Source organism: Meriones unguiculatus, chromosome 4 (genome assembly GCF_030254825.1).
Source record: "Meriones unguiculatus strain TT.TT164.6M chromosome 4, Bangor_MerUng_6.1, whole genome shotgun sequence".
NCBI classification, from domain to species: domain Eukaryota; kingdom Metazoa; phylum Chordata; class Mammalia; order Rodentia; family Muridae; genus Meriones; species Meriones unguiculatus.
In genome coordinates, this window is record NC_083352.1 from 39,126,347 (window position 1) to 39,151,803 (window position 25,457).

A 25,457-nucleotide genomic window follows, 5' to 3' on the forward strand; every position below is an offset into this window, starting at 1 on the left:
GTCTGTTAGTGAGGCTGAATTTCAGTCAGGAAGTTACAGTACAAATCTCTGTAGCTCAGCATTTATTACTGATGTCCACATTCAGAGCTGCTACCCAACATGAGCCAGAGCACACAGAGCCCCTGAGCCCGTCCAAGCACTGGAGACTACTCAACTCCTCATAAGCTCTGGGTGAAGGACCGCTGCCCAGCGCCTCGCTGTGCTAACGTTCTCACTTGTTTTTAACGTGCAGGAGTGTTTTGCCTGCAGTCTGTTCATGTGTAGGTGCAGTATCCCACAGGCCAGAAGAGGACGGAGTGACAGACAGTTCTGAGCTGCCCTGTCGGTGTTCGGACTTGAACCCTGGCCCTTCTGGAAGATTAGCCAGTGCTCTTAACCATTGAGCCATCTCTCCTGCCCCCCAAATAGCCTCATTATTACACTTTTGGAACTCTGAGTCATTTACTATAAAAGCAGGGCTAACAATATATGAAAAATTATTCACAGACCAAACATAAATATGGTATATTTGGGGGACACCCTTTCCTCTAACAGATTTCAGCTCTCTGTATAGTAAGATTATTACATGGAATCATTTTCTGTTTGAGCATCATCACTAGCTTGTGGCCTTATAAATATTACCAAGCTGCCATAGAAAAGTTAATATTTCAAGAGCTAGAAGAACGGCTCGGTCAATAAATCACTCGCTTTACAAGCAACAGATCCTGAGTTCAATGGCCAGAACCCATGTGTCTTAGTCAGGGTCACTAGTGCTGCAATGAAACGCCATGACCAAAGCAACATGGAGAAGAAAGGGTTAATTGGCTTACACTTCCCCATCACAGTCCAGCACTGAAGGAAGTCAGGACAGGAGCTCAAGCAGGGCAGGAACTTGGAGGCAGGAGCTGATACAGAGGCCATGTAAGAGTACTGCTTACTAGCTTGCTCACCATGGCTTGCTCAGCCTGCTTTCTTACATCTTACAGCACCCAGGACCACTGGCCCAGGGGTGACTCCACTCACCATGGGCTGCACCCTCCCCCATCATCACTAATTAAGAAAATGCCCTACAGGCTTGCCTACAGTCCATTGCATGGAGAGGTTTTCCTTCCTTCTTTCCTTCCTTCCTTCCTTCCTTCCTTCCTTCCTTCCTTCCTTTTTTCCTTCCTTCCTTTTTTCCTTCCTTCCTTCCTTCCTTTCTTTCTCTTTCTCTCTCTCTTTCTTTCTTTCTTTTAAACATATTAACTTATTTTTATGTATGTGGATGCTCTGTTTTCACAGCACACCAGAAGAGGGCACCAGATCTCATTATAGATGGTTGTGCACCACCATGTGGCTGCTGGGAATTGAACCCAGGACCTCTGGAAGAGCAGTCAGTGCTCTTAGCCACTGAGCAGCCATCTCTCCAGCCTGGAGACATTTTCTTGAGGTTTCCTCCTCTCAGATGACTTTAGCTCGTGTCATGTTGACATAAAACTAGACAGCATACAAGATAAAATGCCATGTGGAGTATACACTTGTCATCTCAGCCCTGAGAAGGCAGTCAGGAGGCTCTCTAGGGCTCAGAGGCCAGATAATCTAGCCTAACTGGTGAGTTTCAGGCCAACCAAGAGATGGTCTCAAAGGAGGTAGATGGTATTTCTGGCGACTGTCAAAATTGCTCTCCAGCTTCCATACACATGTACACCCATGATCATGTATGCAAACATTCAAACATTTACCTCTCACACACATAGTTTAAAACCTAGTTTTTCCATATATCAAGATTAACACTCCATTTATACCTGCTACAATGAACTGCTATCATGCCTTTGAAATTTGATATTTTGTTGGATGTCCTTCCCATATCCTTATGCACCATTCTTTTTACAATTTTTCTAAGGCCAGGTGAGGAGGTACCTGCACTCTGAGCACTAGGGAAGGTGAAGCAGCAGAATAAAGAGGTCAAAGCAGCCTTGAACTGTTGTCAGCATCTCCCGGGGGGGGGGGGGGTGTCTCACAGATAAATGTCACTGGACCAAGGAGACAGCTAGAGAAGCAAGCCTAAAGCTGAGTATACTGAGTATTCTCCACAGTGGAAGAACAAAGCAGCCTCACAAAGTCTGTCCTCTGACCTCCTTGCTGGGCCCACCCACCATGGTATCTGACACTGTATGTGTGCATGTGTGTGTGTCTCACACATTGCAATTTTGAGTTTAAAATTTTTGAAAATATAATTATAAGGAGGCTTGGGAGATCTCAGCAGGTAGGAAACACTTGCTGTGCAAATGTAAGCGCCAGAGTCTGGACTTCCGGAACCCACATGAAAGCAGCTGGACATGGAGGAGCCCCGCAATCCTCAGGGAAGCAGAAACAAGGGATGATGGCCATTCTTGGTTGTCTACTGATGACACCTGGAATCAACTAAAACCTGAGGCAGCTCGGTACACCAGTGAAGGATTTTTCTTGATTGAATCATTTGAGTTGGGATGACCCACCCTAAACCCAGATCTTCTGAAGCGGGAAGTTCCCCCTTAAATCTGGGCCACACCTTCTGGTGGCAGCCTACAAAAAGGCCATGGAAGAAGGAAGCACCTGCTCTTTCCTGCTTGCCCTTGCTCTTCCTGCTGAGTTCATTCCTTCGTTGGCATCACAGCCTACTTTTTCGGGATCCCTAGGAGTTAGCTGGCTAGACTACCTGGAATTGCAGAATTCTGGGTTCGGTGAGAGACCCTTCCTCAATACATCAGGTGAAAAGCCTTGAAAGAAGAAACTCCTTATCAGCTTCAGCCCTTCACATATATTCAAGCACGCATGCACACAGGTTAACACAATATACACGTTCACATCACACCCGCATATATGCACAAAATCATCACCATCATCATCATCATCATGCCATGACTTGGAAGTGAGAGCAGAAGGAAAAAAGATTCAAGGCCATCCTCAACTATTCAGAAAGTTGGGTCCCAACCTGTCTCCAAAATGAATCCATTAATAATAATGATGATGATAATAATAATAATAAATCTGATAGGTGTCTACTATTTGGCAACTTACCAAACTAAACCTTGGTTGGTACCATACAAACAATCTCTACTTCAGGCCAGTACAGCAAAACCAGGCTCCCAGGATGGCCCTTGGTTTCAAGCCAACATATGTGGTAAATACAGTATCAGCAAGCAGCCAGATCCACGATTCACTCCAGTTATAAAATAACAGGCCAAACTATGCTATCTATCACGCCAGACACCTCAAAAAGAAATGGAGCTGAAAAACTTCAAGTAGTGTGTTTCATTTCATTGCAAAAGAAAACCAACCCATGACAGAAGGCGAGTCCTCAAAGACCGCATCTGTGGTGGCAGGACTCATCTTCACAGCATCCACAAAGCATTTGCATAATAAATGATCAAGGAAAACCCCATGTGCTCATAAATGGCTAATATTTCTTTTAAGTGTTGATATAAAATGTTTTAAAGACTTGGGTTGGGCATGGTGGAGCACATCTTCAATCCCAGCAGTGTGAGGCAAAAGGTAGGACTCTGTGAGTTCAAGGCCATCCTGGGCTACTTAGTAAGTTCCAAGCCAGCCAAGACCACCCAGCGAAACCCTATCTAAGTAGTAATAATAAGAATAAATACGAAAAGAATCCCATCATTCTACTTTACAGAGCAAACATCTGGGACCTTGAAACATCTGGAGCTTTGAAACATCTGGGGCTTTGGGAACTATATTCAACCCACCACACAGTCTTTGCTTCTGTTTGTTCACAACCTTTTCTTTGTATAAACCTCATGCTGGCTGGAGGGCTGTATAAAAACAGGTCTGCAGGATGGGACTCAGCTCTAGGCCATATTTTGCTCACCACTGTTCTTCACTTAAACAATAAGAAATAGTTAGCTGTTGAAAGTGATTTTTATAATAATTTAATCAACTATTTCTAAAAGTGTTTCCTATTTGGAGGAAAACACAAAGTTAATACAGAGAGGTGTCGTGTTCCCCTCACTCAGCTCCCGCTAGCAGTTCAGAACAGCTACAGAAACTGATGTACTAGCTAGGCTGATACTCCACCAAGCCAATAGCTCACTTTTCCTTAGTTTTCCCCTTTTCTGTCCCAAGACGCCCCATGATGTTTACTTGTGTGTCCCCACAGGGTCTTCTGGGCAGTGGCAGTTCCTCAAAGGCCCCAACTTTCAATGACTTAAGTAAACCTTGTCTGCCTAGGCAGTGGGCATCCTCCTCATGGCTCGGATGGGGCTGTCATGAGGATGGGGGTGGGAACACTGACTGACAGGACTCGAGGCTCTCAGCTGCCCTCCATCACCTGAATGCGCTGTAACATTTTAAAATATAACAAGACGGGATGAAGATAAAATTAATGTACATTATTAAAATACACTTTGCATCTGTATTGCACATTTAATTCCTTTCAAGTATTTCCCTTGTGTGTCTGGAATGGTACTCACTAGGCTGAATTAAAAGGAGACAGAGAAAATATCAAGGCCACTTCGGTTCACATTAGAGATGGTTGTGCCAACTAGATTGTAAGCAGGCTCACCCAGAACCAAATCTTACTTGCCTCTCTAGGTCCTACTGTCTGGGGCACTGAGCTGGTTGGTGCAGTGGAACCTGACATCTACAGTGTCAGGTTCAAACTATTCAAAGTCAGGCATAGTGGCACACACCTTTAATCCCAGCACGGAGGCATCCGGATCTCTGTGAGTTGGAAGCCAGCCCGGTCTACATAGCAAGTTTGAAGCCAGCCAGGGCTACATAGGGAGGAGACCCTTTCTCAAATAAAAAAATAAAAATAAGCAAAGCACTCAGTCAGGTATGGGAGGAAAAAGAAGAACTCAAGACCAAGAAGAACTTGGAATTTCTCCGACATAATGTTTTCTGGTCTAGAAACACTGTTTCTCACCCACACCCAGGTCTCAAATACCACACACACAGCATACACTCACTCTCTCTCTCTCTCACACACACACCATACACACAGGTCTCACACACCACATACACACACATACACACACACACTCTCTCTCTCTCAAACATAAATGAAGAACTACTGTAAATATATTAAACACTGCAATGTGAAACAACTTAATCATTATATTTACATTAAAATGACAAATACGATATTGTAGCCCATCAAATTTTAAAATAATAATAATAAAGAAAAGGGGCTCCGTACAGAATTGCCATGTGAGCCATAAAAGGGAGGAAGCGCCTGCTAAGGCCTACAGAAGGAGGAGCCACGAAGACACTGTGCTAAACGAAAGGCTAGCGGCAGAGTGTGGTACGCTACAGCAAACGTCCATAGGGAAACCCAGACACAGGATGCAGATTAATGACTGCCAAGAGCCTCAGGGTGAGCCAGGTAGGCTGGCACACACCTGTAAGCCCAGCACTCAGGAGGCAGAGTCAGGCAGATCTCTGTAAGTTCGAAGCTAGCCTGGTCTACAAAGTGAGTCCAGGACAGCCAAGGCTACACAGAGAACCCCTGTATCAAAACAAAACAAACAACAAACAAAAGTTTCAGGGTGGTAGAATGGGAAGCGAGTTTCTAATAAGTAGGAGAGTTATTTTGAGGTCCAGAAATTACATAGTATTTAGGCTTGCCTAACAGTGTGAATATACTTTAAAAAAAAAACAAAACACTGAATTATAAACTTTGGCTAAAATTGTGAATTTTGTGTGATTTGTTTTGTCATAATAAGAATGACTAATAAGAAAACACTCAAGATGGTGAAAACACTCTGCATTTACATTTTCATAAATTGTTTTTAGCCTACACCCTGTGCCTTTAAATTTTTCTTTCTTGTCCCATACACTAGAAGTACGTGGTAATTTTTTTCAATTTCAGAAACGGATAAAGAATTAAGTCCAAAATCTAACAAAGGTCAGTCAGCTTCGCTGAGGCTCACAGTGCCAGTGCACACACAGAGCTGAATTCTTCGTGAGGTCATTCGCACATTAGGGTAGTAGCTCTGTTTCCTGCCATGTCCCCAACTCCCACATCAGCAAGATGAAGCCCGGCACACCCCTCCGCGGAGAGGGCCTCATTTTCTATAGGATTTTGCCCAGGAAAGGAAGCAAGTGCCATTTGCAAGGCAGAGCAGGGCCTGCAGGCAGCCTCCACACTTCGCAGCGTCCCAGGCTTCCTCTCATTAAGTTTAAATACCACTTGCTTGTATACAGACCGCATGTCACAAAGGCTCACTGTGGCTGACAACTTAGCAGTTTGCAGCTCAAAACAAATAGCGTGTTTATAAATAACAGTCTTCCTTGAAAAATAAACTATTGTCCTGGGCCTTGCAGCAAAATTAAACTGCAAACTACAGACCATTAAAGTCACAGAAGAAAGCTTAGTCATTCAAATATACCAAGCAACGATTACTGTTCTCTCCAACAAGCACAGCAGTGCTGAAAGCAAGAAATAGGTCTACGGTTATTCTTGGGAGACACCAATGTCTGGTTTCCGTTAACACTTCCTCGAGTGATTAAAATCCACTCTTAGCAGCCTCTCCTGTGATCGCTCAGCTAACTCCCAGCACTTGGCACCCAGGCGCTGGACCTGCTGGGAAGGGGCAGCGTCCAGCAAGGATGACCATGGCGGTACGAGAGCTGACAGTGGGCTTTTTGCTGTTTAAGTAATTCACATATTTACATTATTCTTCAAAAAGCAGCAGCTCACTTCTCTCATTATTTCTAATCCAACTGGAAAATCGATTGTCTCTGGTTGTTGATATGTCGGGGCATAATTTTTTTTTCCCCAAAAGCCCAATAAAACTAAAATAGGAGAGTAGTTCAACTACACTCTTTCATTGATTTTAGCCCTTAACTGGCCTACCCAACATTCCGTTCACATCTACCACACACAGAGGACAAGCGTGGAATGAAGACTTGTGAGATTCACACTTGAGGTGGGTTGATCCACTTACACCGATTTGAAAGAAAAGATTCCAAGGATCTTAATCAAGTTCCAAGGATCCTAATCAAGTGTCACTGACTGAGCGTGGAAAGACACAAGTCTGCTCTGACAGCAATGACTTGCTCATCACACACACCTTCATTCACCCTCCGCCATACAGGCCTCACTCCAATTCAAAGCCACGCGCTGCTCGGTGTCTGACCCTAGTCATAAGCTACAGATTAGAGACTTAGCATACTGTTGCTTTGTGTGGAAACCTGTAAGCTTCACTGGACAGAAGGACTGCGCCTCTCCCACAAGGACAAGAAGTATGCAAAACCGCAGTGCCTGCCCATTTCACCCTGACTCCAAGAGGCGATCCTTCCTATCCTCTCTCCTGTGTTGAGTGCAGGGTTATAAAACACCAGCCCATTTGGCCAGGATCCATGTTCCACCATAAACACCAATTGGTGTGGCCAAAGAGTGTTCACGGTGAGCAAAATAAAATGGGACTGGGAGAGAGAACCCACAAAAATAACACCCTCAGGAAACACAGCTTCCAAGCCCTAGAGAAGCAGCTCTCAACCTAGGGGTCACGACCCCTTTGGGGGTTGACCTGCCCCTTCCCAGGGCGGCCTAAGACCATGGAAAAACAAAGATGTTTACAATACAGTTCATAACAGTAGCAAAAACGCAGTTATGAAGCAGCAACAGAAATAATCTTATCGTTTGGGGTCTCCACAACACAAGGAGCTGTAGTAAAGGGTCGCGAGAACCACCAGGTTATAGTCCTATTGTCTGGTGCCAGATCCTGACTCCACACTTGAGCCTCACCCATTCCATTTCCTCATCTATCCCTGTGAGGTACGAAAGGCCTACTTCAGAGAACTAATGGCAGAATAAGATGAGATCACCTTTATAGAGCCTAGTGAAATGTGACATCGCAGCCATACATGGAGACGCGAGGCTGTAATCCCAGCACTCAGGGAGGCAGAGGCAGAGGCAGGCTCATCTCTGCGAATTAGAGGCCTGCCTAGTCTGTAAGGCGAGTACAGGACAGCCAAGGCTACGCAGAGAAACCCTGTCTCGAAAAACAAAAACAAAAACAAACAAGAAACGAAGAAATGTGATGCTGTATCTACTATAATCGGGTTTCCCTGAACTGTGGCTCAGTTCCTAAGCTGAAGTGTGGACAGAAGGCTGGAGAGAAGTCTCAGTGGTCAAAGGCGCGGGCTGATCTTCCAGAGAACCCGAGGTTCAATTCCCAGCACCCACATGGCAGCTCCCAAACACCTGCACGTGCAACCCCAGGGGGCCAACAGCCTCTGCTGGACTACAAGGGCACTACACACTCGTGGACCAGACAAAGCACCCGGACACACATTTCCTTAGAACTTAAGACGAAAAGAAAATGTTACCAGGGCAAATAATACTATTTGGCTGGGTCTTAATGACAAGCCAGAAAACATCCCTGTGAGGGAGTTGATTCAGAAACTCAGCCTGACGTAGTAGGCGACACAGCAGTAAGAGATCCGAGACACCCCAGCAACGTCTGCGTTATGTGGCCTGGCCCTAACATATCTGAACACGTGAGCCCCAGCCTCCAGCACCAAAACTCCTTGAATGAGATCACGTGGCTGTAGAACCCACCCCCCCAGCCTCCTCCCATTCAGGCAACGTAATTCTCTGTCCAACCAGAAACACCAGATGACTTCTGATAAACTCTCAGAAGCAAAATTCCCACTCTTAATGGAATAAAAATAACAACAGTGAGTGGGTGAATCATTCTGACCATTTTAAGTGAAGTGGCTTTAAAGACCCATAACCACCACAGGCTCACAGTGTCTCAAGCCCTTCTTTTTTCTCTCGGGATTTGTAATGTGATCATGCAGGAGAAGAATGCACCATACAGTCCCTCCGGGCTTGGGTAACGTCTCCCTTCCCATATGCCTGCTGTGCAGCAAAATTCACCAGAGTTAGTAAGAGCTACTTCAAATTTCTTCTCTAATCAGCTCTAACACTATGGAGGAAGGCTCACTGTCACTTACTGGCACTGAAAGAAAACATATATTTAAACTGACATATCACAGTGGCTGACGGCACAGAATAGCTTTTAAACTTCTCATACAGGAATTCAGAAGTATTGCTAATAATTCAAACATACATCTTCAAGTACTTCAAGACCTAGCAGCTGCAAGGAAAACTGGAAAAAGAATTCACCTTAGTCAAAACCCTTTGTCCCCAACAGAGGACTTGGTTCCTACTTTCCTGAAAACAGCATTCACAGTAATTGCCAATCCATTCCTGTCCGAAGTAAAAGGCACACCTGGCTTGTGCAAGAAGGCAGGGATGCGGGTAAGCCAAGTCATAGAACTTCCCTTTCTCTTTGCTTCACCCAGCCACTGTGTACTCTGATAATCCTCTTCGGTGGACAAATGAGATGATGGGATGATGATGCGTGTGAGCTGAAGCAGGAGAGGACGTAAAATGCCTAGAAAGTGCAAGCATTTACCCTGCAGTCAGCCTCAAACTCCCGAGCTTCCACGAGCAGAGAGAACTGCCACACAGTTAACTGTAAAAGTCAAATATTTATACAGGTGCCTTACAAACCACTGCTGTGTGCACAGCATCGGCCCCAACATTTACTATCTGTTAAGTAGTTTCAAAGTGCAACGGCGCAACTAACAGGCTCGGAGCACAATGTTTATGACGACTAATAAGCCTGGAGAGCCCATGACCGTGTGACTCTTGTCATAACCTTCATCAGGCCAGCAATGGCCCATGGGGGTGGGGGAGGGAAACCTAAACCCCTATCTTCATGGATAATTTAACAAGGATTGTCCCATAAATTTATGTCGTTCGAGACTTTCTTATAACTGCTTTTTAATAGCTTTCAAATACAATAATAGTTCTAGGAAATGAGTGATTGGGGATATCAAATAGAAAAGCATATTAGGGTCAAATTAAGAAAGGTGAGGGTGGGGAAATAGGGTAACAGGAAAAGCACCTGAAAAGGCTACAACCCCTCAGACCACGCTGTGTAAAGATCCCACAGAACTTTTCAGAAATGTTGAAACTGCAGATGACGGGGTCTCCCTAAGGATACGTTATTGAAACTTGCAATGAGGCACTAACTAATCCAGCATGGTGGCTGGCACGGGTAATTCCTGCATTGAGGAGGCTGAGGCAGAGGGATGGCTGTGAGTTTGGGACCAGCTTGTGTTACATAAATGAGTTCCAAGCCAGCCAGCCTGAGCTACATACAGCCCGAGGCAGTCCAGAAATATAAAACAAAAAGGAATACCTCCTTAATGGACATTTTCGAATTTACAAGTAAAAATGTGCTCTAGTATTGGCCTTGAACTCGTGATCCCCCTTTTCACAAGCGCTGAGTTCATACAGATGTGTGACAGCATACCCTGTCCTCCTCATCTAGTCCTTCTGCCAGCAACTTTAATTCTAAGAAATACTCTTCCTAACAGTAAAAAGAAAGTTGAGAAAGAGGACACTGTGGGCACTCCACTAAACTTCAGCTCCTGAACCGCTTGGATGCCTGTCTGCTTCAGAGCCCTAGGTAGGAACAAAATGCTTGCATTTGAGACCTGTTCAAAATTAGGCTAAGCTTCAAGTCTGGACTACCTGTGGCCAAGGTTCAGTCCTAGTATTCACTCCACTTCCCAAGAAAACTCTGCCAGAGCCTTCAGGTGAGGAATTACAGTTAAGCAAAACTCCAATCCAAAACAGTGTTTTGGTTTTTTTGTTTGTTTTTCTTTTTTTTAATATGAGGGCCAGAGCTACGAAGGACACCAACCAGGAATAGGACCCCTCTCCGCGTCTGGGCCCTAGGGTATGGTTAGGGTTGCGCCCTAGCAAAAGCTTGCAGTGAGAGCTCCGGAGACGAGGATGGCTGGAGAGATGCCACAGGTGGCCCAGATGGCTAGTTTGCTCACACCATGCACTTAGGCCTCCGGGAGGCCCCAAGCCCGGCGTGCCTTACAGAGGTCGAAAGGTGCCCTCCGCCTCCATCTGACCAACTTTGAAGAGCACGGGGGATCTAAAGAGGGTCAAGGGGCCCCCACCCTGAGCCGGCTAACTGGACTTGGGGTGCCAACCCAGAGCACCAATCCGGCCCTTCCCTTGGGACAGGGAGTGTCTACGAACGAGTCTCAGGGGGGCGTCGGGAAGGCAAGTGGGCAATGGGGCCCAAGAAAGGGAGCCTGGCGGGCAGGCACAACCGCGCCTAGGCCGACCGTCCCGCGCCCATCCCGGAGCCCTCAGGGGTGTCGGGCCGGCGACGCCCCACGCCCCCCGCGCCCGCCAGGTCTCCCAGACAACAGTCGCCGCCGCACTTCCGAGGCGGGTCCCCGCACCCGGCCGGGATCCGGCCGCCCACCTGTCCCGGGGGTCGATCCAGCTGGTCCTCCTGGTGTTGTGGTCGATGTAGAAGACCTTGCCGTCGTAGTCCCTGGCCTCCTCCCAGCCCCGGGGTAGCGGCAGCTGCCCGCTCCCGGCCCTCCTAGGCATGGTCAGCGGCCTCGCCGGCTAGCGGCGCCTCCATAGGGACCGGGCGCTGGGCGCGGCGGGAACGCGGGCGCCGGCGAGGGGCGTGCGGGGCGCGGGGCGCGGGGCGCGGGCCACGCGCGGGGGGAGCCTCGGGAATCCCTGCTCTCAGCCCCGCCGGGGATCAGTCCACCATGTCTGCGTCGGAGCAGGCGAGCGAGCCCTCCTCCTTCTCCTCCTCCTCCTTGCCGCCGCTGCCTCCGCCTCTTCCTCCTCCTCCTCCTCCTCCCCGTCCCCCTGTGGCCGCCGAGGGTCGCGGCGCCCAGGCTGCCCCGGCCGACGCCGTCTGGGCTCGGATCCGGGAAGCTCCGCGGAGCAACGGCCCGGCGGCGACTGGCCTCCTCATTTGCGTGCGATTAGCATGCGCCCCGCCCCCGGCCCCGCCCCGCGTTCTCCTCATTTGCATGCACATTCCTCGCCGCCACATTCCTGAGCTTAACCCTGCAGCTGCCAGGGCCGGCCGCGGCGGGACGCGGGGCTGAGCCCGCGCGGGGGAGGGGAGCGGAGGCCAGGTGGGAGGCGGGAGGGCGGAGGAATGCGCCGCTCGCTCCCTCCCCAACATCCCGAACTGTCCTCTTCGGGCCAGACGCTCTGGGGATCTTAGAGTTTCAGAAGGAGAAAGACGGCAAAAGACAAAAAAAAAAAAAAAAAAAAAAAAAAAGTCTGCAGCCTTCTCAACCTCTTTCCGACTTGTTGGGGAAACCGCAGGACTTTCGAGAGGAAAGGGTGGGGAGCGCTGTCCCGGGAAGAGGGCACAGAAACTCCCCCATGCCGTGCCCCGGCGGTTCCCGGCGGCGGGGAAGTGTGCAAAAGCGCCGGGCGTGTGTCCGGGGCGTGTCCCGGGCCGCGGCGCCCCCCGAGCCCTCCGCCGGGGAGTCTGGCCCCGGCTGACCTCACCGGGGACCTCGCGGGCCTCGGAGGGCCGAGCCAAGGCGGGTCCCTCTCCGTCCGCCCCAGCGGCCCACGGATGAACCCAGGCCTGATCCTCGGAGGCGACAGGGCCACCCCGCTGCTGCCGCCGCTGCTCGCCACGCGCGGGACTCCCGGGGTCCGGAACCGCCCGCGCCTCCCCGCCGCGTAGGGGCGCTGCACCAGTGCGGCCAGGGCCCTCTGCCTCTGGCGTCCCTTCTGGGTTTAAGTCCAAGGGACATGGCTGCGTCCAATATCCAGTTTCTTCTCCAGCTCTCCGTCCCGGGAAGTTCTCCTCCCCAATCCCGGGGTCCAGCAGGTGTTGACGATCACCCCCCAAGGCGGGGGGTCGGAGGCCACAGCTTCTTGGATCAAATGTCCCCATCTGGTGTGAGATGTAGATCTTCTTTCGCAAGCACTTATTGATTCCGCTATTAAGTGCTGGTCGGCACTGAGTAGGAGCCAGACGGCAGACTCCTGCGAGGCCAAAGCCTTGGCAGAGTCAAGAAAGACACTGAGCTTGCCCTGTCCTTGTCCTTCAGTCTGGGAGGCAGCCTTTTTGCTCCCCAAACCTTTGTAGCCTGCTGTACACCACCACCCTAATGAATATTTTTTTTCCGGGTCTCTAAGCAGATTCTTTAGAACCGACAGTACCTTAGGAAGCAAGGCCCCAGAGCCATGTCATTCGCCTCTTGGTGTGAAATCCCTTAATCCTACCTGCTAACGTACTAACTCCTCGCCGAGAGGTTGGGACCAGAACTAAACTGTAAGAGCCTTGAAACAAGGAACCTTGAAAGAAGGGGACTCCACCTGCCCGGGGAAGGGATTTTAGGCAGGAAAAAAGGGATGAGGGGGGACTTACTGGGAATAAGCAGTTTGTGAAGCAACAGAAACTTGAAATCCCCAGGAACTAGGAAGGACAGCCAGAGAGAGGCAGACGTTCCCAAGAGAAGCTGCTCACTTTCGCCGTCTTTCTCGACCTTTCCCATAATGCCAAGGTCTCTGGAAGCTGGGCTCGGTGCTTTGTTGAGGGAGGTTTCGGCTCCCTTACCTGTACTCTGCCCCGATAGTCAGGGTCCTAGTCCTCAGGGGAGTGACACATCCTGGTCTGTAGAGGGAACCTGTCTCAAGTTAACCTGTTACACTACTGAGTGTGTAATTCTCTACATTGGCCCATCCACACGGCCAAAATGTGATCCGCAGCTAGAACAAGCTATCCTAATTTGAGTCTGCCTGAATGAGTTTCTCCCTTCCCCTAAAGGCCCTGAGAACATTTATTGTGCTAGCATGTCAACACCTTACAACTGGAAAGTGAGACTAGGGCCCATGGCTGTTACAGCGGTCAAGCTTGCCTGCTGGGAATGAGTGAAGCACGGGAGTCCTCGGTACAATTCATATTACTCCAATTCTGAAAAACAATGAGGGACCCGGAGTGGCTCACAATATTGGCTGGCATTTACCGTTCCGTTCACCGTCAGACTTCAAAAAGAAACGCTAAATATTCCGAAATGGAAAGAAATAGGCTGGCTTCTTCCACTGATTGGCAGGCAGGGAAAGAAAGGGTCATAAGCAGCTCAGACAGCAGAAAGGACTTTTTTATTTGGATCACTTTCCGGGTTCATCTCTCTAAATTCCTTTGGAGACTCCTTAAGAATTGAGCAATGAGGCTTTACTTATGCTCGTATCTGTGAAATTGACAGATTATCCTCTGTTAGGGATGGGCACATTTTGGGTTGCTTTGGGCTTCAGATTTCCCTTGGTGAGGGAAGGTATGCAGGCTGCTTCGGGGGAGGCCAGTCACCATGAAGTGACAACCAAAGGATCTATTCACTGTCCCTCAAACTTACCTTTCGTCCTGGTTCTGTATGTCCACCAGTGTTAATAGTGTGGCACACTAAGCAAAGAAGGAGAGGCACATCTGTAATCTCAGCAGCTGGCAGGCAGAGATGGAGGGACCAGGAGTTGAAGGCCAGCTTTGCCTACACAGTAGTTAGAGACTACTGTCTCAAAACACAAAACAAACAAACAAACAAAGCCTCTCACAAACACAAAAGAATAATGCCCAGCTGGTAAAGGGCTAAACTAGCGAGCCTAGGCTCAGTCTCCAGCAGCATATAAAATTAGATGTAGTGGTACACGTTTCAAATGAAGGCTGGGGAGATGGTTCAGTGTGCTTTCCACACAGATGTGAAGACCTGAGTTTGAATACGCTGGGTCTTCTTAAAAGCCAAGTACTGTTAGGCTGGCGGCAGCGTTGGTGGTGATGATGGGGGGGGGCGGCGGGCAGCAGCGGCTAACTCCTTTAATCCCAGCACTCAGGAGGCAGAAGCAGGCAGATCTCTGAGTCTGCTGGTCTGGCCTACAAAGTGAGTTCTAGGGCAGCCTGGGGTACACAGAGAAACCCTGTCTTGAAAAACAGAACAAAAAAGCTAGCTTGAGCACCTGTCCCAGCACTCCCAAGAGGAGAAAGGAGCAGAGGCTCCTGGCCAGCAGAACAACAACAAAGAGGTTGTCTCAAATAAGATGAAAGACGTAGGCCCACATTCTAGGTTGCCCTCTCGCCTCCACACACATGCCCACTCTAACACGGGAATGCACATATGCATACGTGTAATAAATAGACACATAAGTATTTAAAATACTTCAAAAATTATTATTACATCTGAACTTGACACGTGCGTAATCGGAATCCAGCAATCCCGGTGCAGTGATCTTTGCCGACGGAGTCTAAGTTCCCAAAGGTGTGTAAAGATGTGTATAGGAACTTCTTTGACAATAAAACCAGAAAAGCCCACTGGAGGCTATCTGTGAGGGATGAGTAAGAGGATTCTGAACTATCTATGTGCAACAAGTGGTCTTTCAGCATCTGGTAAGCACAACACACATTCTTATCTAGAGGCAAACAGAGGCTGGGCAGCTCCAGTGGAGTTATTACGAAGTTTGGAGCCGGGCGGGGATGGAAAATGTAAAGACCCACACAGATCTCCTAAACACTAGCTCCATCAAAAGACCAGCACAGCTCTTAATGGAGGAAGGTTGGCACAAGGGTGCAGCTGTCAGGGAAATCCCATCAACCACTACACAGGAGGTAAAGGCTCACGAGAAGGGTAAGAACACAGGCGAGATAGCAAAATGTACAGGCCCGGGGGGGGCACGTTTTTTTGGAAAGAAATGAGCAAATCAAGTTCAAAAATGCATCTGGCATGAAGGAACCCAAGACTGGCTGGAGCCATCCAGCTAAGGAGGCCACAGCGATAGTGTACGTCAGAGATAGAAGAGAGCTGGGGTTAGAAATAAGGCTGGGGGGGGATGAAAAGGAATGACCTGGCAGGAATTTGCAACTGATAAGATTAAGCGGGGCGAGGTGAATAGACTAGAAGGAAGAATCTGGGATTCGTCCAAGTTTTCAGGCAGTTGAAAGAAACTCCGGAGAACCGGGGGTGGTGAGGGGAGATGAGGAAGTCCACAGGGGAATCTGATATAGGATTTGAGTTTAGAAATCAGAGATACTTGGCAATGAAAGCGGTTCAGCTCACTGAAAAGGTCAGGACTTCGAATAGCTGCCGGGAGCCTGTAGATTGCGGAAGCTCGGGGACTGGGTCTTGAGGAGGAAGGAGGTAAGTGGGACGGAATTAAGTAGCTCCTCTGTAATCCTATTTTTGGCCTGTACCTCTTCGGTAATGTGATACGATTTTGTTTATTTCTTTATGACCTCCACTTCCAGTGAGGTGTGTGAGAATTAGTCCCCAGCTTGGAGAGCGACTTGGAATCGTCAAAGCCTTTATGTTAAGGCTAGTGAATCAACTCTGTGTAAGGAGAGGTGAACTGGCTCCAATATTTTAGTATCCCTTGTTTTCTCAAGAAGATCAAGGATTACACAAACGGAAATTCTAAATAAAGAAAAGACGCTCACCCTCTCCCCCCTTCCCCAATCAAACTTGCGAGGTTTTCTTTGTTGTTTGTTTGTTTGTTAGTGTTTGGCTCTCGTGCAACCAAACTAGTTAAATAGTGTATTTAGTTATTATAAATAGGTAACTTAATCCAAATTTCCTAAACTTTATCATCTAAGGTTTAACTTTTAGAAGCTAAGTATGCTGATCTTTAAAAATTCCCAGTGCTGGGCTAAACTGGAATCTCTCATTACCATAACCACTTCTCTTCCGGTTAATTATTGTACGAACACCTCAGGCCAAAACAGTCATTTTGACTCAATAATAAACAACACCAAGCAGATTTGGCTTTACCTTAATCATTCAGTAGGAGACCCCACTGAGCAGACTCTGATTACCAAGAAGGTAATGCACGCCAAGAACCCCTGGAAAATGTGGTTCAATGGTAAAGTACTTGCCTCACAAGGCCGAAACCAACGCATCTTAGAAAGAAAAGATGCTCGGCTCGGACATCAGGAGCTCTCATAAGAACGTCTGAAGATCCATTTGCACGCTCTGAGCTGAACATAACATAATTCTATTTTCATTTTACCATGTTTAGGCTGCAGTGTTTTCCCCATTCCAACTCTATACTGTGTGGAAAAGGAGCACCTTTAAAAAAAATGGGATTGAGGAAGCTAGGGAGACTGTTCAGTGGCTAAGACATTTGTCATGCATTCACAAGGACCTGAGTTTGAATGCCCAGACCCTGTCTAAAGCCAAGCACTATAGCACATTTCTGTCCTCACTGTGTTCCTAGGAAGCAAATGGGAGGCAGAGACAGGAGACTGCCATGAAGCTGCCAGGTCAACCTGCCTGACCTATGCAGCAGGGAACAGCAAAGAGAGTCTACCTCACGCGGTGCCTTTTCCTTTTGAGACGGAGTTTTCTCTCTGCTGTTCTGGAACTCCCTAGGTAGACCCGGCTGGCTTTGAACTCTCACAGAGATCCTCTTGTCTCTGCCTTTGGGTGCTGGGATTAAAAGTATGTTCTACCCCGCCCAGCCAGAGACAAGAAGGAATGCAGGAATCCACACCAGAGGCTATTCTCTGGCCTCCCTGTGGGCACTGTAGCACACACACACACACACACACACACACACACACACACACACGCACACACTGTGATTGTGTGTCCTCATCTCAGTCTTTTAAAACCATTTGCCTCTTCTGCCCTGTCCCTCTGAATTTCTCATTAAAAATTTTATCTTGGAGCTAGTGAGATAGCTCAGCAGGGAAAGCTTGCCAGGTCTTATGACCTGAATTAGATTCTTAGTAACTGCACGGTGGAAGGTGAGAACAGACCCCAGCAAGCTGGCCTCTGATATTCCTCACCTCCCACTCCCTGTGTACATGTAACTAAATAAATGTTTGTCTTTCTGTCAATGGAATACATTGTAGCGGTAAACAACTGAACTCTTCAGTTCTTGTCTCTCTCATGCTGATTTAATGGTATAAACCTGGCATTTAGAAATGAGCGGCCTAAGCCTGTAAACCCAGCAAGGAGGTCATGGGAAGGGGTGGGAAAGACAGAAGAACACACACACACACACACACACACAACAAAAAAACAAAAACAAAAACAAACCAAAAAACCTTGAGATTTGAAGCCAGCGTAAGATAAGGAGATATTGTCTTAAAAAAAAAAAAATACACACACCTGTAACCCCAGCACGTGGGAGATAGGGGCAGATGTTAGGAGTTCAAGGTTATTCTCATCTACATAACAAGTTCAAGGCCAGCCTGGGCTACATAAAACACTGACTTTCTCATCACTACCACCACCACCACCACCACCACCACCACCACAAAACCAAAAACCAAACCAAAACACAAAAAAGCAACAATAACTAAAAGATACATTTATACTATAATTGCCCAAATTTGTTTTGATTGAGAGACAGTCAAGTTAAAAAGAAGGAAGTATTTTGCCAGTTAGCATAAAAGGGTGGTTCTCCAAGTTATCATTAGTTGTCAATTTGAAGCTAGGCTAAAGCCTCCACCGAGAAATTGTCTAGATCAGATTGGCCTCTGGACATACTTGTGGGGATTCTCTTGACTGTTAATTGATGCGAGAGGGCTCAGCCCCCTGCGGGTGTCACCATCCCTATGCAGATCAGCCTTGGCTATGTAAAGATGCTAGCTAAGCGTGAGCCTGTTAGGGCACCAGGGAGCAAGCAGTGTGCCTCCACAGTTCCTGGTTCCAGACTCCTGCCTTAAACCCGGACCCTCGAAACACAAATTCTACAGAATTATCTTAAAATATGAAGATTGTTCAGCACCTGTTCCAATACTGGGAAGCATGCTATAGTTACATGAATAGAAATGTGCTTACCATTAAGCACATTTAGTGTAGAGGCAAATACTTTGTTAAAGATTATTCTAAAAAGAATCCAGTAGTTATCTTGCTAGTTGATGAGTACATATAGATAAGATCCACTTATGATAATTCCACAAAACAGAGCTCTATTTCTTCAAACTGTTACCTCATACCAGAGCTACAGGGTCTCACTCTAGGAGAGCCCAGGCTGTCCTAGAACTCACTATGTCCCCAGTCTGGCCTTGAACTCATAGCAATTCTTCTACCTCAGCCTCCTAAATCTCAGGATTACCAAAATAGATTTTAAAAATAATAAACAAATAAGTAGATTTCTCTAATTTCTAAATAACCTTAATTTACAAGTAGCCTTAATACTGTCCCATAGGCCTTCTGTAGCGGTGACGGCTTCTTCACACGCATTAAGGACCAGTGTTCTCTTCCCAGCCATCACGCTAGATGTGGTTGTATGGACGCCTTTAACCCAACGCCGAGGGAAGCAGAGACCTCAGAGAGTCATAGAAAATAGAATATCTGATAACCTCCACTTGCTTTCACTCACAGGAACCCACACAACACTTGCATGCATGGGACACACATGCACACACATGCACACACACACACACTATGTCCTTTGAAGCTCTTTGATGCTTTACTGAAAACAGGACCCAGCCAAGAATGTAACACGGCTCTCGGTTGTCAGGTCTTCAGTCTCTTTCCATTTGAGTATTACCCTGCTTAAAAAGGAGTGTCAGCATTTTCTAAATGAACAGACTGATTATACACGCACACACATAATGATGGGTATTCTTGGTTGTTTCAAGTTGACTATGTCTGGAATTAACTAAAACTCTAATGGCTGGGTACACTTGGGAGAGATTTTTTTTTTTTAACCATCTCAAAGGGGAAGACCCACCTCTAAGCTGGATTTCTGAGGTTGAAAACTACACTTTTAACCTGGGCTCCATGCTCTGCTGGCAGCTCATGGGAAGGACATGAAAAGGGAAACTTGCTCTCTTCGTTCTTGCTCTCACCAGCAAATTCATTCCTTCACTGGTATTAGAGCCTACCTCTTCAGGATTCCAGTGATTAATGAAGACGAGCTGAGACATCCAGCCTTGTGGACGGAACAGTTTACTAGCTTCTTGGACCTTTCACTGGTAGATGGTCACTGTTGGACTGGCTGGGCTACAGCCTGTAAAACATTCTAACGAATCCCCCTTATAAACTGGATGGTGGTGGCGCATGCCTTTCATCCCAGCACTCGGAAGGTCTCGGTGAGTTCAAGGCCAGCCTGGTCTACAAAAGTGAATTCCAGGATAGCAAGGACTATACAGAGAAACCTTGTCTTTAAAAAAAGAAAAATCTCCTTTATATATAACTAGATAGATAGATAAATAGATAGATTCATTTTATAAGGTCTGTTCCTCTAACACCCTGACTAACACACACACACACACACAAACACACACACACACAGAAAAGGAAAGGAGATTTGTTAGATTGGTTTACAGGATGTGGTCTGGGTAGTCCCACAATGGCTGTCTCACACTGAAGAGAGGCCAAGAATCCAGAGGCTGGATATTTCAGCAGTCTGGGACTGGAGGCATGGAGGATTCCTGGGGAGCTGCTGGTCTGCCGGTCTTCAGCCTACATTGGAAACCTGACAAACTTGGTGTCTCTGACTCTGTCTCTGTCTCTTTTTCCATGTCTCTCTCTCCCCAGTGTTCTCTCTCTTTCTCTTTCTCTCCCCAGTGTGCTTTCTCTCTCTTTCTCTCGTCTCAGGTCTCACTATGTTATGTAGCCTTGCCTGATCTGGAACTCTCTATGTAGAACAAGCTGGCCTCAACCTCACAGAGATCCTTCTGTCTCTGTTTCCTGAGTGCTGGAATTAATGGCTTATGCCACCATAACTGTCTGGAAGCAGGTTCTATTATCAGTAAAAGAACGCTTCAGCAATAGGATAGATGAGCTTGCAAACAAGAGTGAAGGCAAGCAAACAAAAGGCAGTTTTCTTCTTCTGTCTATTTATCTGGGCTTCCATCAAAAAAGCAGGACTCACATTAGGGAAGGTCTTTCTGCTTCAAATAATGAGAAGAGAGTCCAAGCCCAAGCTCCATGTAGTTTGTGAAATGTCCCCTACAGGCTCATGTGTTTGAACACTTAGACCCCTGCTTTGTCGAACTTGGGGTGATCTTTTTGGGCACTGTGTAAGGACTGTCTATTATTCAAATGCTGATTTGAGCTGGGTACAGGCCAGATTTTGGTTTTTTGTTTTGTTTATTTGGTACCCCTCCCCCCAAGACTGGGTTTCTTGGCTGTCATGAACTCGTTTCGTAGACCAGGCTAGCCTTGAACTCACAGAAATCCACCTACCTCTGCTTCCCCAAGTACTGGTATGACAGTCTGGGCCACAGAGCCAGACAGACTTTGGTATCGTTATTCTTTTGCTACATCATATTTTGTAAACCCTCCCTCCAACACCTTCTGATTGGTTTAACAAAGAGCCTAATGGCCAATAGCAAAGTCAGGAAAGGAAGGTAGGACTTCCGGATAGAGACTGGAACTCTGAGACTGAATCCGAGGCGTGATTCGCTGGCTGCACACAGAGGAAGAATCAGGGTGCTGGGACTGAAAGGCTGAGGAAAGGTGGCAAGCCATGCATGGTGCGATGTAGGTTAATACAATTTAACTTAAAAGCTCGTTGGGGAACACGCCTAAACTAAGGCCCAGCTTTCATAATAACAAAAGGTCTCCACGCTGGTATTGGGAGCTGGCAGTCCAAGAAATTCTGGTTCTGTTTGGCACCCAGTGGTTACAGGGACTTTTTTAGAACATGTAGGAGGTAGAGCCTTACTGGAGAGGGTGGGCCGGGGGTGGGGGGTGGCACTCTCTGTTCCCTCTCTACTTCCTCACTGTCGATGGAACATGGCCTCCCGCTTCACACTCCTGCTACCGTGCCATTTTTTCCAAAATGGATTATATCCCCCCAACGGTCAGTCAGAGCAAACCACATCCCGCCCTCCTCCCATTGCTTCCTGACGGCCAGGATGGCCACTGCAACTAAAAAAGCAACAAATGTACTTCTCTGAAGTTTCTCTAAGGCAAGGCTGGACTCACCTGTCCCTGCAAGGACTCTGGTTCCTCTGGGTGGGAAACGGTATTTAGAAAGACGGGACGAACAGCTACGCAGATGCATTGCTGCTGTGTCTAGACACGTTTGCAGGTCTGTCTACCTGTCTAAACCACAGGCAGACACAGTTCTTTTACTTCAAATCCAGTCTTCAGAATAAGCACAGTTTCCCATGTTGGAGTGCCTGTCCCCAGCAGCGGGAACTACGACCCTCCCTGCCCCAATACAATTAGTGTATTTCATCAATGCCTCGGAGTCAAGCGCCTCCCAGAACCGTCACTTCCCTTTCCTCACCAGGTGTCCTCCTTACGCAGGCCTCCATACCTTCTGGCTGGCCAACTCCCCCATCAAAGCCTTCCTCACATCTTCCTTACAAGGGTCCCCTCCACCCCTCAGACTTGAGCTCCCCATGTAAGGGCACCCTGTCCCCTCACCTGGATGATGCCCCTCTGTGTTGCTGTAGGCTGGTCTTTTAAGGCTCAGCTCTCCTTCGTTAGAACAGTATTCTCTAACCCCCAGGGAACATGGCTTCGTGGGGAGCGTTTACAAACACAGGATTCCAAATCCCAATCCCAGAGAATCTGACCCCGCTGGTCTGAAGAGGGGCCTTGAGGTCAGCAACCGGGCTTGCTGCTGATGCAAGCGGTCAGCATGAGGACGGAGGAAATCATCTGTTTCAGGCCAGCCAGATGGCTCAGCAGGTGCAGGTGCTGCTGAGAGCGATGACTTGAGTTTGATGGCCGAAGGAGAGAATCAGCCCCCCGCCCCCCGCCCCCCAGCTGTTCTCTGCCCTCCATAGGCACGGTTCTCTGATCTTGCAGACACACACACACACACACACACACAAACAAATAAGTGTTTAAAAGTTTTGGTGTTTTTTGTTTGCTGTTGTTTTGTTTTGTTTTGTTTTTTTGGGACAGGGTTTCTTTGTGTAGCCTTGGCTGTCTCAAAACTTGCTCTGTACACCAGGCTGGCTTCGAACTCACAGAGATTCGTCTCTGCCCACCTCAGCACCACCCAGTGCTGGTGTTAAAGGTGTTTGCCATCATCAGCCAGCTAAAAAGTTGGTTTTGGTTTTTTTGTGGTTTTTTTTTTTTTAGCTTTTTATTCTTTGTGAATTTCACATCATGCACCCCAATCCCACTCATCTCCCTGTCCTTCCATATCCACCTTCCTTGCAACTCCCCCCATGAAAGAAAAAAAAATAAAAATGAACCAGGTGGTGGTGGCACATGCCTTTAATCCCAGCACTCGGGAGGCAGAGGCAGGGAAATCTCTGAATTCAAGACCAGCTTGGCCTACAAGGAAAAAGGCTACACAGAGAAACCCTGTCTTGAAAAACCAAAATAATAAACAAATACATAAATACATAATAAAATTAAGGAAAAAAAATTTGTCGTGGAAGCTGCGGTGGGTCATGGTGTGTCCCAGAGCACACCCTCTTGCTCAGTTTCACTTGCAAAGGTTCTTTGCAGTCAGTCATCGGTCTGTCCGAGGGCCCTGGCTTCTGCTACACCATCAGTACCGGATCCTCACTGGGACTCCTCTCGGATGTCCTGCTGTTGCCCTGTGACAAGGAGAGCCTGCTGCTTTGGCTCTGCAGGACCGAGCCCTCTCTTGAGCTCCAGCAGCTCATAGATAAGGTAGATGGGGTGGGCCAAGTCAAAGCCCTGGATCTGGGCCTGGGTGGTAGCCGAGTTGGTCGGCCCGATGTGGAGCATTCCCAGGATCAGGGCCACCTCTCTCTGATTCGTCCAAGTGAGAGGCCTGCTCTCCCACCTCCGACAGGCACAGAAGGACAGGTTTTGGGGTTGTTTTATTTGTTTTTGTTTGTTTTTTAAAGAAATACCTTTTCTACCCTAAGTGACTCAAGTCATAAGCACATTGAATGTTGTGATTTATTTTACCTAAATATCTGCCAGAACAGTGTGCCAGTTTATGACTCCACCAGCAACGCACAGTAGGGTATCATTCCTACTTATCTGACACATTCCTGTTGACCTGCAGGTGCTCTAGAGAGGTAGGTGCTTAATGCATGCGGGACGGGTGGATGGCCTCGCTCCTGGGCCTCAGTTTCCTCATTCGGAATCGGGCCTTAGATTCTCTCAGTTTTTCCAAATTAGCCCCGTGGTCAGTCACTTGGAATCATTGTTTAAAAACCCCAGTGACAGGCTCAGGTTGTTACAGAAGATTAGGGGAAAGGGAACCAGAACACGCACGTGTAGCAGCGGCCTTTAGCTGTGCTGGTTGCTCAGCCTAACAGAGGCTCCTGGAGGACGGAGCCCCAATTGAGAAAATGCCTGCATAGGATTGCCCAGTAGGGAGATCTGTGGGTCATTTTCTCCACTGATGGTGTGGGCGGATCCAGCGCGCTGTGGACGGTACCATCCCTGAGCAAACTGTGCCGGGTGCTCTGAGAAAGCCCAGCCAGTGGCAGCGCCCCATGCCACCACCCCCCTTCTTAACTGCCAACCAATGGCCGTACCTTTCAAAGGGAATAGCGCAGGCTGCGTCCAGAGCTTGACTCGTGTCCCAACGAGCTAAGTGTAAATGATGGGCTCAGAACGCCACCATTTGTATCTTGGTCGAGCCTAGATATTTCTGATTTTTTACCATTTATAAAGGAACCGCATCCCTTCAAAGATTTAAAATATTCCTAAAAGGCCAAAGCCGCGCGTGCCAGTTCTGCCGCGCTGCTTTCTCGCTGGGAATGTTAAAATGATGGGTATTGGAATTGAAAGACGTGTGTGTGTGTGTTTGTGTGTGTGTGTGTGTGCGCGCAGTGTGCAGAGTTACGGCTAAAGGGCTGGCCACAGAGAAACACACTGACCCTCGGAGAATAAATATCAAATGAATGAAGAGTTTTGTTGTCGTTCTCTATACTGAGATGATTTTCCCTTATGTAACATAATGATTTTTGGATATTTTTACAAACGCTTTTAAAACTTAGTCATCAGGTTCCTGTTGGCTATCGATATTTTTGTCAAATAAATCTGATCTAGACTTTTTAAAAAGTTAATTATTTAACACTTTACCATGATCAAGGTGTTACTTTATATGTATAAGCTCATTCAGTGCTAGATCTTTCTTTTTTCTTTTCTTTCCTTTTCTTTCTCTCTCTCTCGCTCTTTCTTTTCTTTTCTTTCTCCCTTCCTTCCTTCCTTCCTTCCTTCCTTCCTTCCTTCCTTCCTTCCTTCCTTCCTTCCTTCCTTCCTTTCTCTTTCTTTCTTTCTTTCTTTCTTTCTTTCTTTCTTTCTTTCTTTCTTTCTTTCTTTCTTTCTTTCTTTCGTATCTCATTCCCTGGCCAGGCTGTCCTGGAACTCACTCTGTATATGATCCAGTCTTGTGTCTGTGCCTATCCACCTGCCTCAGAATCTTGAGTGCAAGCGTTTTGAAAAGCAAAGAAATGGAAGCATAGGTAATTGAACTTGCCAAGGTCATGTAGCCGGTGAATAGTGAATCCAGGACTCAAGCCAAGGGGCTGTCCCCAATGTCGATGCTCTTAGCTACACCACTGCAGAGTGGCAGGTAAGAAAGGCAAGGATGAATAGTACATGACATGGCTTCATAGTAACTGAACGAAATATGGCAGCAGCATTCTGTAAACAGGCATGGAAAATGCCATGATGAAACTCACTAGTTTGTGCATGGCTGTATGTACACACGTGTGTGCCCAGGTGTATGTCCCTGGAGCTACATGTGTGTAGGCCAGAGTTAATATTGGGTGCCTTCATCTATC

The 25,457-nt window shown here is 47.6% G+C and overlaps 1 protein-coding gene across 1 annotated transcript in view; it reads right to left on the reverse strand.

Moving 5' to 3' along the window:
• Wwc2 (WW and C2 domain containing 2) overlaps positions 1-11,760 on the reverse strand; it is a 175,636-nt gene extending 163,876 nt beyond the window's left edge. Inside the window, exon 1 of the mRNA XM_021642456.2 lies at positions 11,265-11,760. Within this exon, the coding sequence (XP_021498131.1) occupies positions 11,265-11,395 (131 nt within the window). The 5' untranslated portion in view covers positions 11,396-11,760. The remainder of the gene's footprint in view (positions 1-11,264) is intronic.
• Positions 11,761-25,457: the final 13,697 nt, after the last annotated feature.